The sequence below is a fragment of the Chelonoidis abingdonii genome, chromosome 14 (genome assembly GCF_003597395.2).
Source record: "Chelonoidis abingdonii isolate Lonesome George chromosome 14, CheloAbing_2.0, whole genome shotgun sequence".
NCBI lineage: Eukaryota > Metazoa > Chordata > Testudines > Testudinidae > Chelonoidis > Chelonoidis abingdonii.
In genome coordinates, this window is record NC_133782.1 from 1,530,805 (window position 1) to 1,557,148 (window position 26,344).

The window sequence follows — 26,344 nt, forward strand, 5'->3', positions numbered from 1 at the left end:
GAAACTAATCGACAAAGGCTGGCAAAGAAAGCGAATTAGAGCAGCCTCAAGAGTGACCCAGGGCTGCGAATCCCTGCAGAACAAATGTGAGTAAAGAAATGGTGGCATCTGGAGTAATAGCCTAAGAAACTGGAGGTGAGTTAGTAAAACCAACAACTGGTTGTGTTAGGAGAGATTCATTTCTGTGGGTTTAATTGAACCTGCAGGAGCAAGAGACACAGTTCCAGCTCCTGGTCTGCTGCCCCCCAGGTCGCTGAAGCAGGAGAGCACCGTACAACCCCTAGAACACAGGACCAAACTCCTGTTGGGCAATGGCTGGCCAGCTCTACCACCAACTGGTAGCCCTGGCATGCCTGCCACACGCATTGCAGAGGTCCCAGAGCAGAAAGATGCCCCAGCTCAGCTGCCAGCTGCGTGCCAGCCTTAAACCAGGGCCTCCCTGCACTTGCTGCTGGGCTCTGGCGTAGGAGCAGCGCAGGAAGGATTTTCCCCCCTTGCCTGTTTAGATTCTGCAGGAGTCTCTGCAGGACAAGCGGGTGCAGGAACTGGCTGCTGTATCGCTCGCTTGGGGCACTGTCTGTAGGCCTTGGCACTGACTGGCGTGGGGTTCCTGGCGCTAGAGTGGAGACGGGGCTCAGGTGCAGGCCAGTCCACATGCCAAGCACACCCAGCCCCTGCAGCTCCCCCGCCATGCAAGGGCCGGCACTGCTGAGCCCCATCAGCCTGCACGTACATAGCGCCTGCCCCAGTGGGCCCTGTGTTAAGGTCACAACAGCCCTGGGCTCTAGGAGGCAATAAATCCATTTCACAGCAGGGGAGGCTGCAGCAGAGGGTTAAGTAACTTGCATACGATCAGGAATGAAATCCCAGTCTTCTGAGTCCCCATCCTCTGAGCCAGCTCCACTAACCTCCCCGCTTCCGTCTGCCTTGTGCATTATCTCAAAGCTACCAGCTGAGGTCTGGCTGCAGAGTTATCATCACTAGCACCGGGCGTATGCGGCAGAAAGAGCTCGTTTCAGGTACTAGAAAAAGGGCTGAGCTGAAGTGCCAGCAGTTAGATAACCTTCTGCCCCCCGCCCTTTGTTTGATTTGTAAACTGAACAAACTTAATATGCAAGTCACTGGTAGGGAATAAATAGGCACCATGAAAATGTCATTTCCATAGAGTCACTTTTCTGACCATTATCCCGCTGCAAACAAAAACAATTTACTCTGCCTGTAATAAAGCAGGGGTGATAACAAACCTGAGAGGAGCTGCACAGCTTGCTCCTGAGAAAGGCTGGCCTCCCTGCCCCGGCAGCCACTTCAAAAGAAACACAAAATGCTGGGCAGAGACTGCAGCCACTAAGAATTTCCAACAGATCCATAAAGCCCAAAGAAACCCCATTGCGTCACATACACCAAGGACCTGGATGGAGAAGCTGTCTATGAAAAATCAATCCTCTGTCAGGAGACAGACACATCTGCGGAACATAGATCCACAGAGGCATTGGAGAGGATATGTAAAAACAGCCCTGCTGCCATCAACTAAGGGCGCTGCTCCATTAGCCAAGGCACTCGGCGACTGTGGCCCAAACTGCCTGGAGCCAACCACCAATTCTGAGCATGCAGTGAATCTGGGCGCACAGCACTGGCATCTATGTGTGACGCTTTGGAAGCAGCTAACTGCTTGGGCCTGTATGCAACTGCCTGTTTGCCTGTGGAATCAGCTGTGTGTGCAAATGTGTGTATGAATGTATATATGGGTGATCAAATCAAGGCAAGGTGGACGTTAAAGCCCTGTTCAGGTTTGGCAGTCGCTGTTTGCTGTCGGCTTTTTAAAGACCATTTCCCCATTGACTCCAATGCAGTTCCATGGTGTTCCTGTTTTCTGCCTCCATGGCTCTAGTAATTTTAAACCACAGCAGCTTTTGCAGTCCTGTGAGAGCTCAGGAGCTGGGCTGTCCCCATCTCTGCAACTAGCTGTGTCTACCCACAGCGGGCGGATATTAGGGATTATTCAAAAGCCTTTTTGGTTTCTATTGAAAGTGTCAGAGCAACATAAGGCCCGTGATCCAGAGAACCCCTCTGAGCCTGACACTGCTCATGCTACTTCTCTTCCTCTGTGGGGGCCCGAGGAATTATCGTTAACGGCAATATAAAGTTAAACCTTTTGTAAGTGGCCACCTGAGGACCAGCAAGAACCACTTGCCCGGTGAAGCTGGTCTTTAACTAAAGGTCAAAGAAAATTGTACTGGAAGCCTTGGGGAGACCTTAAAGTGGCCACGTAAGCTCAGGGCCTTGCCTAGTGGAGGTGGGACAGAGCCGGTTCTAATGCCTGGAATTATTTGTAACCTTTTGAAGTCTAGGGCTTTAATGCAGTGAAAGGTGCACGGGGCTTTGACAGGGCAATCTGGGGACAGACGGCCTGCATGCATCTCTGGATAAGTGCTGTGGCTGGGCGAGGGGCCAGGGAATGACGCTCAGTGGCTCAGTTCCACAGACCATGAAGGAGACAGCACTTGTATTCTGCTAGCGAGAGGCTGTCAGGGCCCTAAAGCCGGGGGTCCTGCCCTCTGGTATTGGTGCTTGCGCTAATATAGCAAGAGTCCGTTACACCCCACCCGCTACTTTACTAATGAGCCTCTGCCCTGGCCCCAACCCAGCTGCTCCACCCCACCCCGGAGCCTGGTGTTTGCCGCAGCCCACTCCTCTGAGGGGGTTTTGTTGTAGTCAGTATTGGCAACATGGGGCAAGAGTCTAATTTGATTGCTGTGGTTGCAGCTGTGTTTAAAGCCTCTTGACCGCTCGTGGCCCTGCGCTGGCTGGGCCATTGCTGCTGGGTGTAGAGGTGACTGCAGCCCATTTGCTGTCAGACGTGTCTGCCAAATTCTTCACAAGGTGAGTGGCTGGGGAGCGGTTCAGGGACAGAAGCAGAGCAAAGAGGTGGGTTGATGAGCTGGCAAAACCAAATTCCTGCTCTTTCCCAGCCAGGCCAGGCCTGGCCATGAACACCTGTGCCCAATAAAGGCCTGCTGTGGTGTGTCTCCATTAGACTGATGTAACAGCCGGGTCTGGCTGCATTCCTTGTGTCTGTGGGCTGCTTTGGCCTCTAGCCACTCTGCCCATGAGCAGCACGTGTGGGACATGGCTCTGACTTTGCTCCACGCATGTTGCTACGTCACTGCTGAATTTGGTTCCTGGGGCGATGCTCTCCTGATGGCGGGGGATGCAGAGCAAAGGCGCCGCTCCGAACCAGCAGCAGCTTTTCTGTGTCAAACGCGAGTCATGTGGTCTCTGTGCCTTGGCGGGTTTCCAGTGGTAAATGGTCGGTTTACCTACAAACCAGAAGGCTGTTTCATTAGGTCACCAGGAAGCCCACACTAAACATACAGCGGGTTTGGGTTTTAGGTGTTCCTCTGCCACCAGCGTTAGCCCCTAGGGAAGGCAGATGGTAATGACGAGAACTCTTCCAGTTCCTTTTGTCTCACGTCAGCCCCAGTGCGACAATGCCGCACCTTCCTCCTTTCCCCCAGCCCCGCCCGGGAAGGGAAGATTTACTGCTGGGGCAGGCTGGGTCTGCCCAGACCACTGACCCTGGTGCCTGGCTCCTGCTGTTTCTGACAATAGCGAGTGGCGAAGGCCCGCAGGCGCTTTACCTCAGAAGACTTCTTTGCTTGCAGCACCATCTACAGGAGCCCTGGCTAGACTCTGCACTGGCTCTGCCCAGAGCCTGGCGTTGGCACAGCGCTGGCCATGGGTACACATAGGGCCCCATTCTCACTCACACCAGCAGGGCCGGCCCACACCATTTTGGCACCTGAGGTGGGGAGCTCAAATGATATCCCCATACCCCCTTGTAGACACAATTTTCTGCACTCTGGGTCCCAGTGATGCCCCCCCACAGTCTGGCACCCGAGGCGGCCACCTCAGTTTGCCTCATGGTGAGGCCAGCCCTGCAGACCAGTGCCTGACTCTCCCCCTGTGACAGGACACTTGGGCCTGGTGTGTTTCGCACATGCCCTGGCTTTCCAAAGGCTCTGCAGCTGGGCAAAGCACTGCAGTTTCTCCGGGCCAGCCAGTGGCAGTAACCGCTCACCCTCCAGCCATCTCCCTCAGCCCTGGCTTTGAGCTGACACGATTCGAGGCACCATCTGCTGCGGCCACAGGGGAGTGGGCACCACAATGCGCGTGAGCTTGGCTCCTCTACCCTTCCTGCAAGCTGAAACTCACTCCACTTCCGGCCTCTGGGCCTTGTCCCTTCCTCTGCCCAGGGGTGAATTCCACCCCACAGGCAGAGCAGAGAGCCAGCTGATCAGGATGGTGCAGCGAGCTCGGCTCTGTAGGCAGAAGATCCCACCTGGTTGTGAGGTTCATGTTCAGCTGGGTGTGAACGAGGCTCGTGGGCCATTCCACACACACATGCTGCTGGAACGAAGCCCCTAGCAGCGTGCAAGGGAATTCTTTGAATTATCACACCGCCTAGGGGACTGTCATGGGCCAGGACCCCACTGTGCTAGGAGCTGTACAAACACAGAACAAAAAGTCAGGCTGCAGCTGCCCAGCGCTGCCCATGCTGTGCCTGGCCAGGCCTCATTCCCTCCTCTCCCAATCGCTGATTTGTTGTTTCTGGTTTCCAAGTGAGCAGCTTGGGCACTGCATCCTGGTGAGGGCTGTGTACCCACTCTGCCCACAGGGAGCGCTCAGACACCCCCCTCTTCACCCTACGCTTTGCCCATGGCAGCCTGGCATGCGACAGCTGAGTAGCACTGGCAAGATTCAAAGACATGCTGAGGGTACTTTGTGGCAGGAGATAGGTTGCTAATCAAGAGAACTGGCCACTGGAAAGGGAAACGATGGCTACAAATGCAATGCCTGGCCTTAGTTTGTGTAAAGTCCCCCTGGCAGGACCTGGGAGTCAATGAACGCTCCCCATAGGACCTTTCAGAACCCCGTCACCAAATGGGGAAGGAAAGAGTCTCATTTACAAAGTAATCAGCCTGCCGCTGGACTCCAACACCTCTCTGCATGATCGCAATGCAGCCTCTTTTCTGCATTCCTCAGGAAAGGCGGTGCTGACACTCTGCTTCCAATCCAATCACATGGCCCAGAGGGCTTTAGAAAGGTACAGAACTGGAAAGCATGCCATGTATTGTCTGGAGTTGACAGGTCTCAGCAGGAGCCGTACTAATCATTTGCAGGATCTGAGGTAGGCTCTGACTGCACTTTATCTGTACTGTATGTACAGTCAGTCAGTCACAAGCTGCAAAGCAGTGGAGAATCAGTCCTCATGGTCTCCAGTCTAATGCATGCAAAGGGGTAGGCCCAGCAGTGCTCAACATCTCCATTTGGGATTTAGAGTAAGCTCTGAGATGTCACTACCTGAATGTAACCTACAGCATGGTCAAGCTGCATAGCTTCAGAATGTGATCTATTTAGAACAGAAACAGCTGGTAGGAATTCTAAACAGCTGGATATAAAAAAAGGCAGTAGACTGTCCTTGAGACATTGAACTAAACAAGGTCTGGGATGTGGATTAAAAAAGAAAAGAAATAGAATATCACGGTTGGAAGGGACCTCATCTAGTCCAACCCCTTGCTCAAAGCAGGACCAGTCCCAGGCAGTTTTTTACCCCAGTTCCTTAAATGGCCCCCCTCAAGAATTGAACTCACAACCCTGGGTTTAGCAGGCCAATGCTCAAACCACTGAACTATCCCTCCCCCTCTGTTTAGAAAAGGCATAAATATTTTATTTCCTAAAATTAATGGTGCAGAAAAACCAGCTAATGCTGGGTGTAGTTTGATGCTTGAAGCCAGACCCCAAGCAAGATCATCAGCAAAAAAATGAGGTTCAAACCTGGCTGTGAGTGATATTCAGCCATATCACTTGGTTAATTGCCACTCTAGCTGCCAAATTCAGGTTTAAGAAAAAATAGTGAACAAAACCCAACAGGTTTGGTTCAGTTTTCATTAATGCAACAGGTCTTTCCTCTGATTTTAATGTCTGCCTGCAATGCTGTGAACCTAATCACTGCACCACTGGGCTAGCGCAGGCCCAAGGGGAAACATAACAAGGCCTTAGCCATGTTCCTTTCCCTGCTTAAACATCATCTGTTTTTGCTTCTCTGAATCTTACTTCTCTCCTCCATCTCCTCCTCTCATGGTAACAGAATGTGGGATGGAGTTCAGTGCTTGCAGGGAATCCACATGCTCAGTGTCAGCTGTGATGCAGTTTGTATCATCAGTAATGCTCAGTTTTTAACTTTGAAAGGCCTCAGTCTTTCTGAATCAGAATAATTTCTGCGGTCTAGCTGCTGCCTACAAGCAATATCGTGCAAGCAAACAAAACAGTCCTTGGTGATGCGGTGCCGAAATAATACAACCCTTGGTGCACTTCCAGGTGCCATAAAACAGTGAGCACCACTATGCTATACTTGAACTACAAAGAGCCTACCCAGGACCCAGAGGCTTTGGGTGCTGAAATATTTAACAGGATGCACAAAAGAATTACAAGAATGATTTGAGGTCTGAAAACAGGCCTCATGGTGAGTGCCTTAAGGTGCTCACTTTAGTTTATCCAAGGGAAGGCTAAATAGGGACTTGATCAGTCTACACGTAGCCTACTTGGAGAAGCGTCTGCTACTAGGTGATGGCTATTTAGCAGAAAAAGCCTAACAACATTCAAGGCTGGAAGCTGACACTAGACAAATTCAGACTAGAACTATTTCCCGCCCCTCCCCCCCCTTTTACAGGGCACGGTGATTAACTATCAGAACAACTCACCGAGGGCTGTAGGGGAGCTTAAACACTTGCCGTCTTTAAGTCGAGACTGGCTATTTTTCTAGCACATCTGCGCTAGCTCAACCACAAGTTATGGGCTTGATGCAGAAATTACTGGGTGATGTTCTCTGGCCTGCAATGCAGGTCAGATTAGATCAGTGGTTTTCAACCCTTTTACATTTGTGGACTCATAAACAATTTTGACTGGAGATGTGGAGCCCTCTGGAAATCTTAGACCTAGTCTGTGGCCCCCAGGGTTCTGCAGACCACAGGTTGAAAACCACAGGACAAAATGACCAGAATGGTCCCTTCTGCCCTGAAAAATCTAGGCAGAGATCTGGGAAGTAAAACCTGCCAGTCTCGTTTTATTGCCCATAGTGAGTGAATTGCAGAATATGAACTACCCCAACGCTGCTAAATCCCTGCTGGTTTGATCATCTCCACTCTTATCGGAAGTGCAGGTGAAGGATTTCCTTTGAAACATGATTTTTGTTTAATTATTTCTTTAATACGAAGCACTGCTAGAGACAGAGTTCTAACCCCAAAGAGAGTTTCTGCCATATTGGAGAAGTTATGGTCAGCGAGGGGAGGAAATTTCAATTCACGGTTTCAGGCCGTCATTTATAATCAGTGAAGAAGGGGATGCGAGTGTACAGTGGGGGGAGGTAGAGGAGGGACGCACTTGGAAGCAGGGGGGATGCAGCTGCATTCTTGGCCTGGGGCAGCACTGGCAGGGGTGTTCTGCCAGGGACCCCAGGCAGCAGCCCAGCATTTTGACAATAGGGATGGGACCGTCTTGACAAGCTCCTTCTTTAGCCACAAAAGAGCCTGAGATGCACATGCCCCTTCGGCCCCACATGTATGCAGGGGAGTGCAGGCCTGGCCGTGTGCTACACCTAACTTGCCCTCAAATGCCTTTGTAAACTCTGCCCTCAGGGAGTCGGGTCTTAGTCCAGGAGCAGCTCTCATCTTCCTCCGCAGCAATTCAGTCTGAGGCGATGGGACGTTCCTAGACAGCATTGCATTTACACCAGCCGTTTCTCGCTTCCCCCAGCCACTATCCCAGTGCCTCGGTCAGCGAGGGGGGTTGCGGCTCAGGTGCCTCTTGGAGTCCGGCTTGAAACGTTGCTGTCTCCTGTCGCTGCAGCTCACCCAGCAGGCTCAGCACGTTGTCGGTGAATTCGGTCCGTTGCCTCCCCATCCCGCCTAGCTTCACCGGCTGGAGGCTGGGGTGGGGGGGCTCATACGGGAGAGGGCAGCAGATCTCGTTCAGAAAGAGCCAGGTGGCGTCAGGGTCCACACACATCAAATGGAGGAAAACGCTTCGGGGGGACGTGGGAAGAAAGGAAAGCAGCGTCAGAGGTGTCAGCAATAAGCAGGGCCATAAGATGGCTGCTAAGCCCGACAGAAACAGAGTTCAACAGTTTCATGTTTATTGGCAAGTGGTGGGAAACCTAGTCACTATTTTCAGCAAAACAATATTAATCAACAGGTGGTCAGAAACTAATGGGTCTCGGGGCCAGAGAGCTCCCAGCATTACAAGGGGAGTTGCTAACTCAGCTGGCATGAATTGTTGCAGTTCAATTTAAGTCAGTGGAGCGATAGCCATTTACACCAGCTGAGCACCTAGCCCAGTGGGAAGGCCAGTCCCAGCCCAGTGTAAGCAGGCACCAGTGGAGGGAGGTTGCTGAACTGATACAAGTAGCACATGGTAACACAGAGGGCACCGTGGATTAAGCCAAACAGCACTTTGGGTTTCCAAAAGGAAATGTGCTAATTTCTTGCTGCTGCTGTAGAGACTTTAGAAATAAGCCCACCCAGATGGGGCACAAACGCTGCTGAATTTAGTCTAGAATCCTGGACATGGCTTATGTATTTGGTACGTCCCAGACCTGGTCTCAACCAACAAATAAATGTGAGATAAGGTGCAAAGGTATTACCTGGTACCTGGAGAGCAAGGGGTTAACCCCAGCTCAGCTGCCCCCTCCCTTTGCACAGGTGCTTAGGAGCAAGGTAACAAGATGGCTGCTTGGGAAGCGAGAGGTGCAGTCTGTCCTAGAGGCCAGGTCTGACTGGTGGGCTGGGCAGGGATTCCAGGAGCTGAATGCTATTTGCTACAAACATTCTCCCCCCAAGGCAGAGACCTTGCTGGCTGCCTCTGAATTTTTCCAGCTACCTCTCACATTTCATGGGGCAGAAAATGGTAACAAACTTCATTTTATAGAAAAGTGGCAATTTTTTGTATGGCTCTTGCTGCTGTGTGCCTGGCTTCCACCTTGAATTTTAATATGAAAGGGGAGGCAGGGGGAGTTAAGTTTGGTGTGGGAACCTTGCAGGAGAATTTCCTGTCAGTTCAATGTCAGAGCCTCTGACATGGGAAGGAGATGCTGAGCGTGATCTTGGTGCAGAGCAGGAGCTGCTGGGGTGTGAAGAGGCTAAGGGTTAATTTGCATGAGTCCTTGTATTTATTTATTTCTTCTGTTAATTCTCCTGCTGGCAAACACCTTGACTTTGACTTGGTTTGTGTCAGGATTTTGAGGCATGGGAGGCAGACTGGGTTTAATTGGCACTAATCTCCACACCTGGGCCACAGGCTAGGCTAAAGAAAACAGGAATTGACATGCCACGTTGGCAGCATTGTCTAAGGCCCCACTCTTGCGATCTATTCCTAGGAGAATCCATAGTAGTTGAAGGTGCCCAGCATCTGGCAGGATTAAAGCCAAGGTTTTAGTGCCTAAAGATGCAGAGAGACTTCTAATAGGGATTTGTGTCTCTGTGCCCAATTCCCATTGAAACCAAAGGGAGTTAGACACTTTTGAAAATCACACTAGGTGACTACATACTTCTTTAGGCCTCTCCAATACCCTAAAAATCTGGCCCTTAGGCCCTGATCCTGTAATGAGAGCTGCAGACATGGACCCCTCCTCCCATGAGGATCTGACTGCAGGATCAGGGCCTTTGATCATAAGCTCTGTAGGAATTCTCATCTTTGCATTCTGGGAAGCACCCTGTGCGCACACTAGATCAGAGGTGGGCAAACTACAGCCTGTTGGTCATATCCAGCTGGTGGGCTGGTCCTGCCCAGCACTTGATCTCCCAGTTGGGGAGGCTAGCCCCCGGCCCCTCCCCCTGCAGCGCTCTGGGTGGCACAGCAGTGTGTCTGGCTCTGGCCAGGGTGGCGCAGCTGCCAGACATGCTGCTCTGAGAGGCATGGTAAGGGGGCTGGGGGATTGGATAAGGGGTGGGGGATCCCAAGGGGCAGAGAGCGGGGGCGTTGGATGGGGTGGAGATTCTGGGGGGAGGGGTTGGATAAGTGTGGGAGTCCCAGGGGGCCTGTCAGGGGTGGAGGTGTGGATAAGGGATGGGAAAAAGGGGTGTGTGTGGATAGGTGTGGGAATCCTGGGGGACCTTTCAGGGGTGGGGGTGTGGATAGGGGTTAGGGCAGACAGGGGACTGGGAGCAGGGAGGTTGGATGGGGGTGGGGTCCTGGGGGGGCAGTTAGGGGCAAGGGAGGTCTCGCAAGGGGGCAGTCAGGGGACAAGGAGCAGGGGGATTGGATGTGTCAGGGATTCTGAGGGGGGCAATCAGGGTGGGAAGTGGGAGGGGTAGGATAGGGGGTGGGGACCAGGCTGTTTGGGGAGGCACAGCCTTCCCTATCTGACCCTCCATACGGTTTTGCAACCCCAATGTGGCCTCGGGCCAAAAAGTTTGCCCACCCCTGCACTAGATAAATAGTAAATAAAAAATAAACACAGCGTAAAACCTTCCTAGCCTGAGCTGGATTTAACATGGTTGTTTTGCAGGGGGAGCATTGTGTATTTATGATATAGCCAAGGCAAAGACTGGCATGCCCAAATTCATCATTTCCACCTCCCCATGGGAAGGTGCAGAAAGAAGCTGGGTTGTGTAGGAGGAGAGGAGTATCTGTGATAATTGGAATGGAGAATGAAATTGTGAGAAAGCACAGAGAGAGGTAAGTAGGTTTCTGTTTCATTGTGAAGCAGTAGACACTGTTCCTCTCATCTGAAATGCAAACCAAAGATCCTCTGCCAAGCGATTCACACAAACACGAGCCCCACGTCTATCAGAAATGTCCCCTGCTTGGGCTTTTATGCCTGAAGTCAGCGCACTTCCTATGCAATTAGACAGAAGTGCTTGGGAAAAGCTCGATATGAGCAACACATCTCGAAGAACAACAGTTACAAAGGTGAGTAACCGTGTTTTTTCTGACACCTCCTGTGCTCTGAAGGGGTAGAGGTTTCCTGGGAACCTAGAACAAGTGTAGGAATAAGCTGGAGATGCTAGGAAGACTTCAAAGTAATCCTCCTGTTGCTACGTAACGCCCTGTTACCCTACAAACGGCCAAAGAATCGATCTACATCATTAACTTAGAACCCATCTGGGACTCCAAAAGATATAACATCACTATTACCTACACTGAACACCTAACACCGCTCCCTCACCTCAGCGTGGTACTTCTAGAACGCAATGTGACCTTGACCTCCAAACTGCAGATGGTCTGGGACCAACTGTGTCGGCACCAGTGCACGGTGCTCTGGGAAAAAAGGGTAAGGGCAGAATCTAGCCTTCTGGACGAATCACACAGCCAGAAGTTAGATTGTAAGGATGCAGCAGGTTTGCTAGGGCAGACGCTTGAGCAGTCTCTGCTCTATGATGGGATTCAGCCGTCTTTCCTCTCTACATGTGGTCCTAGCCAGGCCCATCAGTGACTAGAGTCCACCAATCCCTGGGGTGCACTGCCGGGTCCATTGGGCCTTGCCCTTAGCTTACCGATGGGCGGAAGCTGTATCCAAACAGCCCCATTACACACGGCCTGTGCTGACTGGACGGAGCAGTAATACAGCGGTAACAGGGACTAGCACAGAAGCCGCTGTCAGGAATATTACCCAGCCAGTGTCAGCTTTTCCACCCCTCGCACGTACACACGTCTTACCTCTTATGTTCACAACAAAGACATCTCTCTCGCCTCCCCAATCAGCAGCTCCAGAGAGAGCAACTCTCAAGACCGTTATCTGGTTCCCAGAGGACTGGAGGCACTCAGCTCCCTGTGTGCCCATAATGGCCCCAGGCCAGTGATTCTCTCTGGATAACCTGGAGTGCTGTGCAGCTTAAATAACAACTTGACTTTTACATTTTAAAATTTACTCTGAGGTTGCTTAGAAACGGCCTCTGTTTCCATGGCAAAGAATCCTGGGGTTAATCCAGGGGGTTGGATTTTTTGTAAACTTAACTGTGATTTTATTGAATTGTGCTTGGCGCAGGTGGCTGTTTTAGCGCACTCCAGCCCAGCCTGCGACTGACAGCTGTCAATACAGGTCCAATAAGCTACAGCCATCAAACCCAGGCGAGGGAGGGGCTTTACTGCTCAGTAATCAACTTGGGGAGCGAAAAGGTCCAAAAATAGCTTATGCTTGTTCCAGTGGCACTGAACAATTTATCATGTTGGTGCAGAGCAGAGCTAGGCCATTCTGCTGCTTTGCCTTTCCCTGTGTGCTGAGCTTAGCCCTGCCAAGCACCAGGGCCAATGTGATCAAGGCTGGCAAAGAGGAGGACTCCTCTGTGGCTCCTTGCTTGCTTCTGTTGAATGTCCAATTATAAAGAGCCCTGCCCTGCCCTGCCCAGCTGCAAGGGCCCTATCGGAGAAGGAAGAGGGAAAGGAGGCCTTCCAGGGGTCTCCTGCTGCTTTACCCACAGTGGTAGCAGGCTAAGGTGGATCCAGAGCCATGCAGCTCCCCTCACCCTTCCCCTCCTCTGTCCCCATGGGTATTACAGGGACAATAACTTCTGCCTGGGCAGTCACCAGCTGACAGCCACAGTGTCATACTGTTGGCTGCCCCGTAGCCTCTCCTCAGCCGTGCTGTGACTCACTTTTTTCCAGATGCTATTTCTGCCTGCTGGGAACTGTGCGAAAACGCAGTCACCAAACTCACTGTATCGCACTGGTTCACTACCAGCTCCCACCATAGGATCAAACAGCCTCCCTATGGCAGGGTGATGTTCCTGATGGATAGTCCTGCACTTGCTTTGTGCAGCTGCAGCAGCTTGGCTATGATTCCACTTAACCCTTCCCTCTCCCACCCCATCAACCTCTGCGCTCCTCTCTTGAGTGGGTGGAAGCACTCCCAGCTGGCATGCAGGACATCAGCAGTGTTGCACCTGATTGCACCAGGACTCCTGCAGTCCCTTGTAATCCTGTCATACTATAAATCTGACCCTCGGTCTTGGCAGGTCATAAATCATGAGTATGAATCCAATAACCCAATCAGTAGTTATACTTGGAGCTGTAACGTGCCACTGCCCCAGCTGGTTCTAGTCAGCACACCAGGGTTACCGCTGCCTGGGTGGTCTAGTTATAATCCTGCTTTTCAGCTGCACCGTAACATTTTGAATTTTTGATCCAATCAGCTGGTAATTTTCAGACTTGCTTCCTGTCTAAATGTGAAGAGATCTGCTGTGAAAGGCTGAGCTGGATGGCTGCTGAGGCTATTTTCAAGCACTAGGGAATAAAGGCCAATACTTTCTTTGTTATTTACAAATAGGTATCTCCATTTGTAATTTTAAAAGGGCTCTAGTGCTGAAACGGCTGGGGACAGGAAGCTGAAGTCTGGCTGAGCCTTTTTACTGAGAGAACAGTGCCTCTCATTGTTCTGGGGGAAACTGGTTTTGAGTTACCCAGGTTATGCCCCTTTGAAAACAGGTTTCTACAGCTAGTGGTATAGTTAGCTGTGAACGCCACGTCCCAAAGCAGGTGAGGCAGTGCTACACCCGACTGAACTACATTTCCTTATAAAAAGCCTGCCAAGGTTTGTGCATTGAACGAGACTCATGAAACCTTCAAGGGCTGAGATGTGCACAGATCAAATCTTCACATGCCCGGGCATGACGCTAACCTCCAGCTGGCCACCAGAGCTAGGTGTGTGCTCAGGGAGTTGGCCGTCCGCTGCGGGCCTTACCTTGTTCAATAAAGGTGTACGGAATGACTGGAGCCCCTTGGGGGGGCGGGCAAGGGTACCTTTATCTTCAGTATGAGGGGAACACAAAGGCCAAGTCAGGCACTGTTGGAGTGAAAGGCTATACATGCCCTTAATTCCATCCTCCTCTGTGCAGGCCGTACAGCAGGCTCTAATGACCTGATCACCACTTAGGTCCCTAATTCGACATATCTGTTTTATTCCACAGCGGAATGATTAAAGGTCTTAAAGCGCCAAATGTACTGCGCAAACCTGGAGCTAAGCTTTCTGCTCCAGCACAGCTTACAGAGAGGAAAGGGGCTCCCGCTAACTCAGGGGATCTGGCCCACAGATGACGAATCCGTTGGAGACAGGGACTGGAGCCTGCTGAAAAGGACAACAGTTGCCAAGGTAAAAAATAACCCCCCTCCCCAGCCCTCCAGTGCAGATTAAGAGGGGAAGGCTGCAGTTCCTGTGAGAGCTTAAATCTGCACAGCTTCCCTCTCTGGCAGAGATGCTGGCCAACTGCACGAAAGCTTTTCACGCTCTGCCTGCTCTCCAGGGGCCCTGCGCTCAGGGGAAAGGTGCCTGCAAGTTTTTTCCCTTTTAGGAATATTCCACCCTACAATCTCACAATGCCGGCTGCTTTCTGCCTGTTGCGTGAGACCCAGGCTAACCTTGGGGAAGGGAAGTCTCTTCCCTTTCCTCTGGCAGAAAAATGAATCTCTGTTCTTATTCACCCTGTGTATTTCTGTAGCTGGGCAGATCTCATTGACTGAGATCTTTTGTCTACGCTCCAGGTGGCATAATAGAGCAGCAGTGATTTTTCACTGCAGCAACAAGCTTGCGACTCACTGGAGGGCAGGATCTGGTCTACCCTGAAGTATAACGTCTGTGAACATTTTGTAGATGTTGGTATATGCGCATCTGAGCCACTAGACAGCTCGCAGAGGCACTGGGGGGCAGGAGCCCCTGAAGATGGGGAGGGAGCTTGTGGGGGGGATGGAGGGATGCAAGGAGCCCCTGGCATGTGCAATCAGTGTGGCTTACAAAAGCAAGGAAAAGTGCAGCCCTCCAGTAAGAGAAGTCAAGTAAACAAGCAGCAACTCCACAAGTACATTCCAATGTATAAATCCAGACCCCCAGCATGTGAACAGCCCTGTGCAGAGCTGGGGTAAAACAAATGAGGCACATTCTCCTCATTGCAAGTGGGGAGAAACTTAGAAAAGAAACTCCTCACCGCAGATGGGCTGGCTCTTCAGCTTCCACTTTTGGGTGGTGACTCATATTTCCCCTAACTCCCTTCCCTCATTCAGAATTGTGTGTGTCTGTGTTGTTACCTCCGGGCGGCCTCTTGCAGTTTCACAGGTTGTTTGGCACTGAGGTAAATCAGACAGGCATCTGCTACTTTATTCAGGTCACTCTCGCCTGCAGAAATGGGACAGAAAGGAATGGCAGGAGATAACTGACACGAACTAATGGGATTCGGGGCTTCTGCACCTCTCGCAGTCTAAACCAGAACTCTTCCTCCCCATCCCCTTGAGAAGCCTGCTGTATAGCAAGGAAAACATCAAGGATATCAAGACAGCAAAGGAGCTTTCAGCCCTGCAAACTCGCCTCTCCTCCCCGACAAGGCCAGAGGATGCCCAGTGTACTGCAGCATGCTCCCGAGATCTGCCAGAATAGAAGGGTTCTCCATGGAGCCAACCCAAAAGGAGACCGGCCTGCTGAGTTTGGGAAGGATGTCTGGATTCCAGCTCTTCATTTTGGTTAGTTCTAGGGCCAAGCCATGCTGCTCTCTGGTCTGGCTCCCAGGGCTCAGGGGTTCTAATCCCTTGTGACACCTCGCCAGGTCAGAGACAGACAGGCTGACAAGGAGGGGGAGAAGGGCCAGCAGTCAGATCCTGAGCCTAGGTCCTAGGAGCCCTTCTCACCCTTTTGTCTCACAGGGAGTCGAGGGCACAAGCCCCTCCATGTTGGGCTCTGATGGGGAGAGGTGAATGCTGAGACACGACTGGAATAGATGGAGCTGGAGTAAGGCTGGAGAAGGGGCAGAAAATAAATCCCATGTGACAGGGACAGAGCATGGGCTTTCATAGCTGCTGTGAAGAGTGATGGATGAGGTCTACTGAGCAGAGGGACAAAGATCAGAGACGGGAGGGCAAGGCTGAGCACAGATCTCAGACAGCCGACCCTGTCCTCCCCTGGTACTCACCCAAGTCCAGCTTCTCACACAGCAAACCCAGCCCCTGCAGCACGGCCAGCTGTAACTTGAAGGCAAGAGTATGGCTGTACACAGGTCCAGCTCTGGCGCTGACTGGAGCCTGGGCGACAAGGGAACCGGCCAGTTTGGGCAGGATGTCTTTGGAGAATCGTCGCTTCAGGAAATCGCCACACTTCTCAGCCAGGGTACATAGCACCTAGCAAAGAAACCCCACTGAGCCCATGGTTACTGGGAGGGGAGCTCAGTGGTGTGCAGGGGCAGAACGGAAACGCACAACTCAGCAACACCCTCAGCAAGCAGGGGAAAGGGGAGTTCATCCCTGGACCGCGACCTGTTATTACAGTAACCCGCTGGCTGTATTCCCAGCGTAGAACCGAGCAGGGAGAAAGGAGGGATTTGTCCTTCAAATGTGGGGCTGGAAGAGCCGGGTCCCACCCCTGGAGTCCCTGTTACTTTGGGCAAGTCATGTAACCTTCTCCATCCCTCAGTTCCCTCATCTGCAGTTGGGTGATCACTGCCTTAGCACACAAAGTGGGTCGTGAGCTTCATTCAAAACTGCAAGGACCTTGGAGATCAGATAAAAGATGCTAAACTGCCATCATCACGGAAACAGCCCGCATTGCCAGCAAGCAAAGGGGAGCTAAGGCAACTGCACACAGGCAGTGAACGGACTAGTTTGTGGGTTACGAACAGGAAGATGACGTAACTTATGCTAACTCATCCCTAGAGAATGGGGTGGAAAACGTATCCGTGCTGGGGTCCTCAGCCTGGGCTCAGCTTGTAGAACTGGGGTCCTGCATTGGGCATGGTCCAGTTATGCCACACTGCAGCATCTTCTATCTTCTGTAATTTAAATGGACACTTTCAAAGGATTCTTCATGTCTTTTAAAGGCCTCCCTGCTGCTTATAATCCTCCCTTGAATATCTGAAAAGCAAATCTGTTCTGTACAGTGATTTGTCTCTTCCTTTACCCCAAGCACACTCGGGGAGTTTATCATGGGGCAGCTCTGAAATTCTAGGGTGCTGGCTCTGTTGGTTTTTTGGAGGCATTTTAACATTTGTCACTGCAAACACTTTATGCTCCTCCTCAGCCTGGGTGGAAAAGAAAGGTAAGTCAGCCTGGGGAGCTGGTGACCTTGCGGATATCCTCATAAATGGATGTTTTATTGCCTGGCTTCCTGGGAGCAGGGTGCTGCTGGAACGTGGCAGAGTGCACTGCAGGACTGATGAGGGTGGGAACAGTTTTTAACACAAATGCTCAGGTTAATAAAAAGGTTAAGTGCAACTGCAAAACCACCTCCCAAATGCCTCAGCCACAAGGAAACCCCTCCCCTCCAGGAATAGGGCCTGTTGAATTACCCTCTTGTCTCCGAGGGTGATCCCCCAGGGGTGCCAGAACCCCATAGCTCGCATGAGGGTATACCGTGCCTCTGACAGTCAGCCCCTTAGGCTATAAAAGGATGGGTCTTCTTTTCCATTCCTGCACAGCCAAGCACACTGCACCAAATAAATAAATCATTAATAAGCTCTTCCCCACGGGGAGGGAGTCAGTACCTCATTTGTGGGCAAAGGGCACTAAAAGAGTGTACCTGCAGATACGCTCCTATACTGGGCAGGGAATCACCTTTGCTCTGCACTGTGTGTTTAAAATTCATTCTGTACAGTGAGCGTTTCTACATCCTCCAAGCCCTGCATGTGGCAGGGCGCCAGCTCTGTGGCTTGCTCTTTGTGCTCCAGCTTGAAGGCCGTTGGCCAAGATTCATCATCGTACCTTGAAGGCTCTGAGCACCGCCAGCGGGTCGTCGTTAATCAGCCGGGTGACGAGAGCCGGCCAGACGCAATGAGCCATGGGAAGCAGATGGTTTTCATGAAGGTGCAGCACAATCACGCAGAACTCCAGCACGTCCAGGACCTGCACAAGGAGAAGGCACAGCTCTGACAGGCTGTTACAGTCCCCTCTGCCTCTCTGGAAAGCAGAGGATGAATCTAAAGCAATGGGATCCACCTCTGCCTCTCCCTGACCTGGGGAGGAAAGCCACGGGGCAGGAATGGGTGGGCTCTACCTGTCACAGGACAAGTTATCAAGTCCTGATGCCTGACACTAAGCTGTTAGCAAGGCTGAGTCAGTCTCCTTGGTGCAAGGCAGCCTCCTCTTTCCCTCTCTTTATCTAGACTGAGGCTTGTCAGCACTTGGAGCCTCTGCCTGGCAGCGGTGAGACATCAAGGTGGGACTGGTCTCGTCCTAGTGGCATGTCTGGCACGTCCTGTGACCCTCCCTGCCCCCCAGCACAAGGTAATAGTCCCCATAATGGGCACCCTGAGCCTCTGCAAGGCTGGGCCCTGTGGTGCTTCCTGTTGGTATGGTGTAGTGGATGTGCTGTGCTAACCTTCAGCCGCACCCGCAGACTCTTGTCGGACAGTAAATGGATACATCTCTCCATCACATCCTTTGCTATCTGGGCATGGGCTGGCAATGGAGTCTCTCCCTCTGCACCGCTGTCATTCATCTCCGGCTCAGCTGGGGGGGCCTGCACCTCTGGAAGACAGGGCACAGTTGGCAGCTGTGGGAATGAACTAGGAGCCATAGGCATGTGCCTCACCCCCACTGCAAGGCTCTTATCCAGTGTCCCAAAGGAGACCTGGGGCATTTGTGACGGCAAAGTCTGTGCTCTCTGGGGCTAAATGCCAGTTTGTGAAATCCAGCAGCAGTGTGTTTGTTATAGGAGAAAGGAAGATTTAGTTTCCTTTATCGGACTGACATTTGCAGTCTGTCCTCCCCCACAGACCCCTTTATTTCCAATTGGTTTTGATTAAAAATGAAAGACCTGGGTGTTTAAAGGTCAGAATTCCAGCATGGTAGAGTAATGAGAAGGCAAATGTTCCCTACTGGAAAGTTTCTTGGCTGGAGTCAGTGCGGGGGGGGGGGGGAAGAAGTGCTGGGGTCCTGAGCCAGGGAAGAGAGCACAGAATTCCAGTAAGGGGGGAGGAAAAAGCAGCAATTTTTCCAGGATTTTGCTATTTTGGATGCTGAATACCATGCACCAGATGTCCTGCTACCAAAGCACTTGCCCTACTTAGGATTAGCTAGGGCCAGACTTGCGGACTATGGTACGACTGGCTTGTGGCTGTGACCACTGGAATCTGGCCCCTGGTTATCTGCTACTAGATCAACAACTATGTGGCAGGTTTTCCCTGGGCCTCACTGAGCACAGATCACCAGACAATGCACTGTAGGGTCCCACCAGCATCCTCTGTGGATTTAATTCCATTCAAAATGGAGCTGAGCCCACAGAACTCATGATTCTGAGTCCCAGCCTGGCTTTGAGCCCTCACATCCCCCCAGAGATCAGTGGCTTTACCAAGCTCACAATCCCACCCCGAAGTTACACAACCGGTACTGACCCTCTTCTTCCTCTTCCATGGCTGGAAGGTTGCCCTCTGCAATCTGACTCTGTTTGATGTAGTCCAGGAAGAACTGTTCCATTTCTTGCACCATGGGGATAATTACAGACCCTTCCCCCTGCTTCTGGGATGAAGTGCTGCTCTGCTGCTCTAGATTCTGCTCTTGTGGGTGCTCCTTCCCTTTCCCCACAATGAACCACTGCACTGCAGAAGAGAGGCATGAAATGTCACTGAGAACCCATGTCAGCTATGTACCACAGCAGCCTGGACGTTGTGAACAGAGAGAGACTGTCTACAAAGCGTGAGGCAGAGACGCAAAAGCAACCTGAAAGAGGTGAATCTTGCAACTAGGTTCTTGCAATCAGACAGCCGGACTACAGCGAGGAACTGGCTCAAATCCAGCCCTGGCATAATAGAGGGCAATCCCCATTAGCTTCAACAGAATGTTAATACAAGAAGTAAATCTGATCCTCTATCCCTCCTCTTCCAAAAAGGGTGTCAGATTCTGCTGCTGCAACCCCAAAGAGTCCATCTACCCTAGGAAAATGTCCTCTTGGTGGCAACAGTTGGGTCCTTCCAATCCCTCAAGTGGGGCTGAAAACATTTTTGTGCCTTATGTAGAGAGGGCCAAGCCTTTTTCAACACCCATCACAGTGAGCTTGGGACCGTCTGTTCCATGCTCATGCTGCAATGGGTGCTGAGAATGGTGTGGCTCCCTGTGCTCCAGCTGGGGTGTGAGGAGGGCTCCTGTTTGGTTGAAATCCATAATGCAGATGTGAACTGAAAGACGAGGCGAGGTGTAGTACAGCGAGAGAAGTTTGGCAGGAAGTGTGTAACTGAAACATACCCTCAACTCGGTTCTAAAACTGACCTTCAGACTATTCTCCAGCACCACACAGGCCTCTCCAAATGGGGGATTAAATACTGAAACTCAGAGGATTCATTTGAAAATACACTTCTTTGACCAGGCAAGAAAGCAAAAAGATGGTATACATGGTCTGAACCAGTTTGGTAGTTCCGAGGTCTGTCTAGCTTAGAGTCCTGTCTCTCTACTTCGGTGGAAGGGGCAAGAACCCGGGGGAAAATTGCCCCCCACCCCAGGAAGGTCTCAATGATCCCCATAATTAGAGACTGGCCTAAACGTGACATGGGAGGCGTCTCTCTCCCCAATATTGGTTTTCCGGCATTACGTGTTGTAACTCTGGATATTCTTGTTATCCATGTCTGAGATTCTAGACCCTCCTCTGACTGCTGGAATGGAAGGCCCCAGACACTGTTTCGCTGTGGGCCTCCATAGTTCCCATTTTCTTTGCAGCAAGAGCAGGAAAAGTTTGTTTTATTTAAACAGAATCTGATGGTTTAGTCCTCTTGTTCTTCCTCTCCCTCAAACTTGCCAGGAAAGGCTTCCTACTTGCCACTGGTGACTGGACTTCTCATGCCTGGCTCCTGAGTAGCTATTTCCCACAGCTGTCCCTCCCTGGGTCAGCTACTCTCAGCGATACTAAACCCGCTGGCATGTGGGACATGATCCTGCAGCTCTGTGCTGAATCTGTCTGGAATGTCTTTGGGCCGAGCACAGTTCCAGCACCACTGGCTCACCAGCCCAAAGCTCAACATATGGTAACGGTTGTGCTTTCTGGAACTATGGGAAAATTCCATCAGCGTTCAAGGGGTTAGAGAGGGAAATTCTTTAAGTGACAGTAAGACAAAATTATTCAAAAAGGCAGGTTATTTAGATACCTAAAGCTGCCACTAATGTGGACAGAACCCCAAGGAAGGAGGAAGCTCGGTCGTCATAAAACTGATCAAGGGCAGACAGGACGTCTCGGATCACATCCTCCACCAGTGGGAGCAAGCTGGCATCCGAATGCCTGAGCATGGCCTCCAGGACCCGCGAGGCATGAGGCTGATGTGCTACCCGACGCAGGTTTAGGGAAATCCCATTCACCAGATAGTCCGAGTTAGCATTAATCAGATTTTGCACAGAGTCATAGCCACAGGCATGGCAGATATCCACCATGGTTCCAGTCGCTGTCTGACTAATGAGCAGACTGCTGTCCCCGGCCTTTTCAAGCACAGGGTAGAGGACTGATGCTAGAAGCAAGTGGAACTCTTTCCCTAGCACATATGCAAAGCAGCCAACCCCCTCCAGCTGGATACAGATCTGCCAGATATTGCTGTTCATGGAGCGGATGGTTGGGCTTGGGTCTGAAGAAGGGGAGGAGGATGAAATCAAAGAACTGCTGTGTGCCCCTCTTGGGATAGCACGTACTCTTGAATGTTTCACAGTTAACTCATCACTGGTTCCCTCGGTGTCAATGCTAGTGGTCAGATACCAGTTTGCCTGGTCAGTATATTCTTCGAGGATGGATGTTATGGTCCCTTTAAGGTCTTCCGTGCTCACTGCAGTTTCCCTTTTGTGAAGAACATCAACCCCCAGTCCAGCAGCTCCTGTGATCAACTCATTGAGGACCATGGCAGCCTGCTTCCGATACACCACAGATTCATTGTATAGCCCCATGAAATGATCCACTAGCAAGTAGAGGTTTCCATAGTAGCCAAGTACCCGGCAAATCTGCTGAATGAGCAAGAAAATCTGCTCATCAAAGAAGAACCGGAAGTATTTCTTCTGACCTTTGCCATGCTGCAAGGAACCCGAGGGCTCACCTAGAGAGTCTTCAGAGTCCCAAAGTCTTTCTCTAACAGTCTTCACATCAGCCACATCCAGCTCCAGAACTTGAATCAGTGCTTTGGAGAGACGCTGGAGGTGGGCTGCAGAGTTGAGCACAATGTTCACCTTGGGGCCCAGCAACTTCAGGGAGCCGAGTAATAAGCTCAAGGTAGAGAACTTGCCTTGATCATCCTGGGAATTCATCAGACGTGGAAGGGCTGTGGCCAGGGAAAGCAGATTCTCTGACAAAATGTCAGCAAGAGCCCTGTTCTCAACTACTGTTCTCAGCTCTGCAATGCTCCTGAGAATCTCATGACACTTGCTTTGGACCTCACTGCTTTCATCATTAACAAGCCCAACCAAGGCCTTTAACAGGTGACCAACTGATTCTACCAGTGACTGGCTGCACTTCAACATAAACTGATGGACTAGCTCCACGAATTCCATCCTGACCTTCCAGTGAGGGTGAAGAGAAGTAAATTCAACTATCTTGTGGATAAGGAGAGACAATTTGTCTGCAGTGCTTTTTACCCAGTCAGGTCCTCTATGGACCACCAGCTCAGATACTCTTTGTTCCACTGAAGGCTTCTCTTCATCCTGTGTGATTGTGGCTAGTTGTTCATCTGCCATCACTAAGCAGACAGTTTGATAAAAGAGCCTGATGGCAGAAACAGTGACCCTGTGACCTTGTTTGATGTCTCCAGTAATAACCCGGGACAGGGCTGTAGAGATCCCAGGTAGAAAAGACGCAAACAGATTCCCACATTGTCTTGTTTCAACCGTGTCTAGGAGTCTATGATGCTCCTGGCAGTCACACTGCAGAATTAGGACCTGTAAACACTTTAAGGCAGCCAGCTTAATTTGCTTTGCTTTTTCTTGTTCTGCCAAGGCCAAAAGCAAAGATACAGCAAATCCTAAGTGAGGAAGGGTAGAAGGCTGATACAAAGTAAGGATAATGTCCCCATAAGCTGAATGCATCAGGACCTGGAGTGCTTGGATTACAGTCAGTTTTAATTCCTCCGAGAGCGGGGCTGGTGACTGCAAACCAGATGGAGAAGATAGACACAGGCAGAGCTCAGAAAAAAGCTCCTGAAGAAGGTCCTGCTTCTTCACACATGTTGTTGAAAGGATGGACGTGATGCACTGCACCACACTCTGGACAAGTCTCTCCCGTTTGGGTCCTGGGGTCTTCAGGGTGAACCTCAATGGGAAAAGGATATACTCCTGCAGTTCCTGCAGAGCAGAGTCACTGACTGTCTGCAGCTGAGCCTGCAAGCATTCCACATTCTCGGTAGTCTGCACCTTTGTTAGCTGTACACAAACTGGGCGCAAGATCCTGAACGCTTCTTGTGGGGTATCAAAAACTGCCATTGTCCAGCAATCCTCTTCTTATGTGTCTGTAGTTATCATCCTGCAGGAAGGAAAGAAAAGCAATACTTGCTTCAATGAAAGCAGCATTAAAACAATTGCAATCTGTTCCTTCTGATTAGCCAGACCTACTGTGCTCAGAAAAGTGTGACAGTGTCTATTGCAAAGCAAAAGGTAATTCCATTCATTTCTCTCTAAGTGGTATAAAAAGCATTCCGATTATTATACAGGAGCTCTTTAGGCTTCCAAGTAAAAGTGCTTTAAGCCCCATGGATGAAAAGCATTATATAAGAGCTTGGAGTTATTATTAGTATTATATACTTCCCTCCCATTCACCCTTACCTATAGAAATCTATAACTTAATGTGTTTGTGTGAAAATGGTCTGACTCGAAGAAAAAAAGCAATCATCAGTAATGATTTATTTAACACAGCAGGTATAACTCAGCAGCTATAGACCCAGGGGATGAGGGCAGTTTCTTAGCTGACATATAGTGAATGTTTGTTTTGTTCAACATTTCTCTTTAGTTTCTGGCAGGATGGGTTGAGTCCTGTTTCTCCAGTGTTTGGCTCCATCTCAACCAGATTTACAGCAGTGTTTAACTTTGGTTTTCAAAAACACTTTAAGCATGAGTGTAACCAAAGAGGATTGTAATTGTGAGGACAGATTTTTAAAGGTACCTAGATACTTCCAGATGCAGACAGCAGCCTAGTGGGATTTTCAGAACATCAAAGGGATCTAAATGCTTCTTAAATACCTAATAGGATTTTATCTGCAGCTGGAGGTGCTTGAGTGTCTTTAAAAATCTGGTCTTTGGTCAGGAGCCATGAAGGCAAACTCTTAGAACAAAAGTCATATTCTAGCATAGTAGGGATATGGCAGTGCATATGCTTGTAGGCCCCAGCTTGAGCCTGCTGAGCTAAAGTGCAGAACAAAGGTGGGTTGATATACTGGATATGCACGATAGGGTAGTGGTAGGATTCTGCTGATTGATTAGTGTGCTCTGGTGTCTGAGCATTAGTATGTAGGCTGTTCCATGCTGGAACCCATACAGGGCATCATCAAACAGTTACAACCAATACGTCTGGGGGACCACGTCTCTTCTAGCGTTCAAACAACCCCCAACTTCTCCAAGCTCATCATCAGAAGCAAGCTCCCCATAGATCAAGACCCAGCATTTCAAAGCAGAACCAGACCTTGCCAGAACAACTGATACAAAACCTGTAGACATATCTTTACTGATCAATAGCCCTCACGACCCCCCTTTCATGACCTACACATGCCTGTCACAACATGTGGTGTACCTTATCCAGTGCACTAAATGCCCCAACAACAACTACTGCATGTGGGGGGAAACAGACAATCACTATGCATTCAAATGAAGTCACACTGGAAAATGGTAAAAGATACCACCACCACATCACCCAGGGGTGAATGCTCTTTGTAAAGCGATCACTCTGTATATGATCTCTTACTCCTCATTCCCAAAGAAAACCTGCGCAACACCTTCTAAAGATGAGTCTGGGAGCTTACATTTGTAACTTTGTTAGACTCTTAAAATAATGGGCTGAATACAAATATGGGATTTATGGCTTATTACATCATTTTATAACCCACTAACCTCTCTCCAGCGTCCCTCAATCTCCCTATGTCAACCAGCCACTTCACCTTGAAGGAGCCCTTAAAATATGTGCTGACTACTTATGCGAAACAATCTGTTTCACCTTGTATTTCACTGTGACACCCTGTGTACCTTCCCCAGACCAGAAGAAGAGCTCTGTGTAAGCTTAACAGCTTGTCTTTTTCACCAACAGAAGTTGGTGCAATATATTACTGCACCCACCTTGTCTCCCTAATGAGAAGTTGACAGGTAAACCTCTGACCCCAACTCCTCCAAAAAGCCCGAGTGGGTGGGATCACTCAGTGGCACTGACAGATGCTCCTGAGGAACTCATTACATTCACAGGTGCATGGCCCAGGAGGTGAAGGCCATGCCTCAGGCTGTCTCTACACAAGTGCCCGACCTGGTAACTACAGCCTCGGGCTGAATCTCTCTGCTTACACCATCTATCTGTAAGCTTGTAGGGGTGGGTGGGGGGCACCCAACCAAGCGGCTCCAAGATGCCAAGCAGGGTAATAAACAAGGAAGACTCCCCCCACCCCTTCTGCTCTCCCCTGACCCCTGTGGCACTTACAGCAGCCATGAAGCCTCGGCCGAGCCCAGCCATGAAGCCTCTCCCGAAGAGGCCTGGGACTGTCCTGCCTTGGGGGAGCCCCTGCCCCCCCCAAGTGAATCTCTGCCCCCTGTACGGAACTGGGGAGGCCCAGGAGCCCCTGCCCCCTGCATGGAGCTGGGGGGGGGGCAGGAGCCCCTATCCTGACGTGAATCCCTGCCCCCTGCACGGAGCTGGGGGAGGAAGGAGCCTCTACCCCCCCACGTGAATCCCTGCCCCCTGCACGGAGCTGGGGAGGCTCAGGAGCTCCTGCCCCCCGTGAATCCCTGCCCCCTGCACGGAGCTGGGGAGGCTCAGGAGCCCCTACCCCCCCGTGAATCCCTGCCCCCTGCACGGAGCTGGGGGGGCAAGAGCCCCCCGTGAATCCCTGCCCCCTGCACGGAGCTGGGGAGGCCCAGGAGCCCCCCCTGAATCCCTGCCCCCTGCACGGAGCTGGGGAGGCCCAGGAGCCCCCCCGAATCCCTGCCCCCTGCACGGAGCTGGCGGGCAGGAGCCCCAGCTTGGAGGCAGAGCCGCAGAGGACCCTCCACGACCCCCATCTCCTACCTGCTCCAGTCACACTCACATCATAGGGGGTGGGCGGCACATGCCGGAAGTAACGTGAGCAACCTCCGACCATCCAACTCAGGAGTAAAGTGAAAAAACTCCCCCACTTGTCTAGGCAGGAAGGAGAAACAAGAAAAGTCTCAGGTGAGCGCAATGCGCATGCGCAACTGG

General features: G+C 51.1%; 2 protein-coding genes across 3 annotated transcripts in view; one reads left to right on the plus strand and one right to left on the minus strand.

Moving 5' to 3' along the window:
- Positions 1 to 26,344, plus strand: part of CDK5RAP1 (CDK5RAP1 mitochondrial tRNA methylthiotransferase) — a 289,907-nt gene that overhangs the window by 31,244 nt on the left and 232,319 nt on the right. The gene's annotated exons all lie outside the window — the stretch shown is intronic.
- On the minus strand, positions 7,236 to 26,340 carry TTI1 (TELO2 interacting protein 1). 2 transcript variants are annotated; one of them, XM_032762420.2, is made up of 8 exons: positions 26,174 to 26,340; positions 21,096 to 23,437; positions 19,356 to 19,559; positions 18,341 to 18,489; positions 17,725 to 17,865; positions 15,945 to 16,149; positions 15,070 to 15,157; positions 7,236 to 8,080 (listed from the first exon to the last, which is right to left on the minus strand). In XM_032762420.2, exons 2-8 carry the CDS (start codon positions 23,395 to 23,397, stop codon positions 7,816 to 7,818), a joined length of 3,354 nt encoding a protein of 1,117 aa, XP_032618311.1. In that variant the 5' UTR covers positions 23,398 to 23,437; positions 26,174 to 26,340; the 3' UTR covers positions 7,236 to 7,815. The 2 variants fall into 2 exon arrangements, with proteins under 2 accessions (XP_032618311.1, XP_074928242.1); XM_075072141.1 differs by having other exon boundaries at positions 26,193 to 26,325.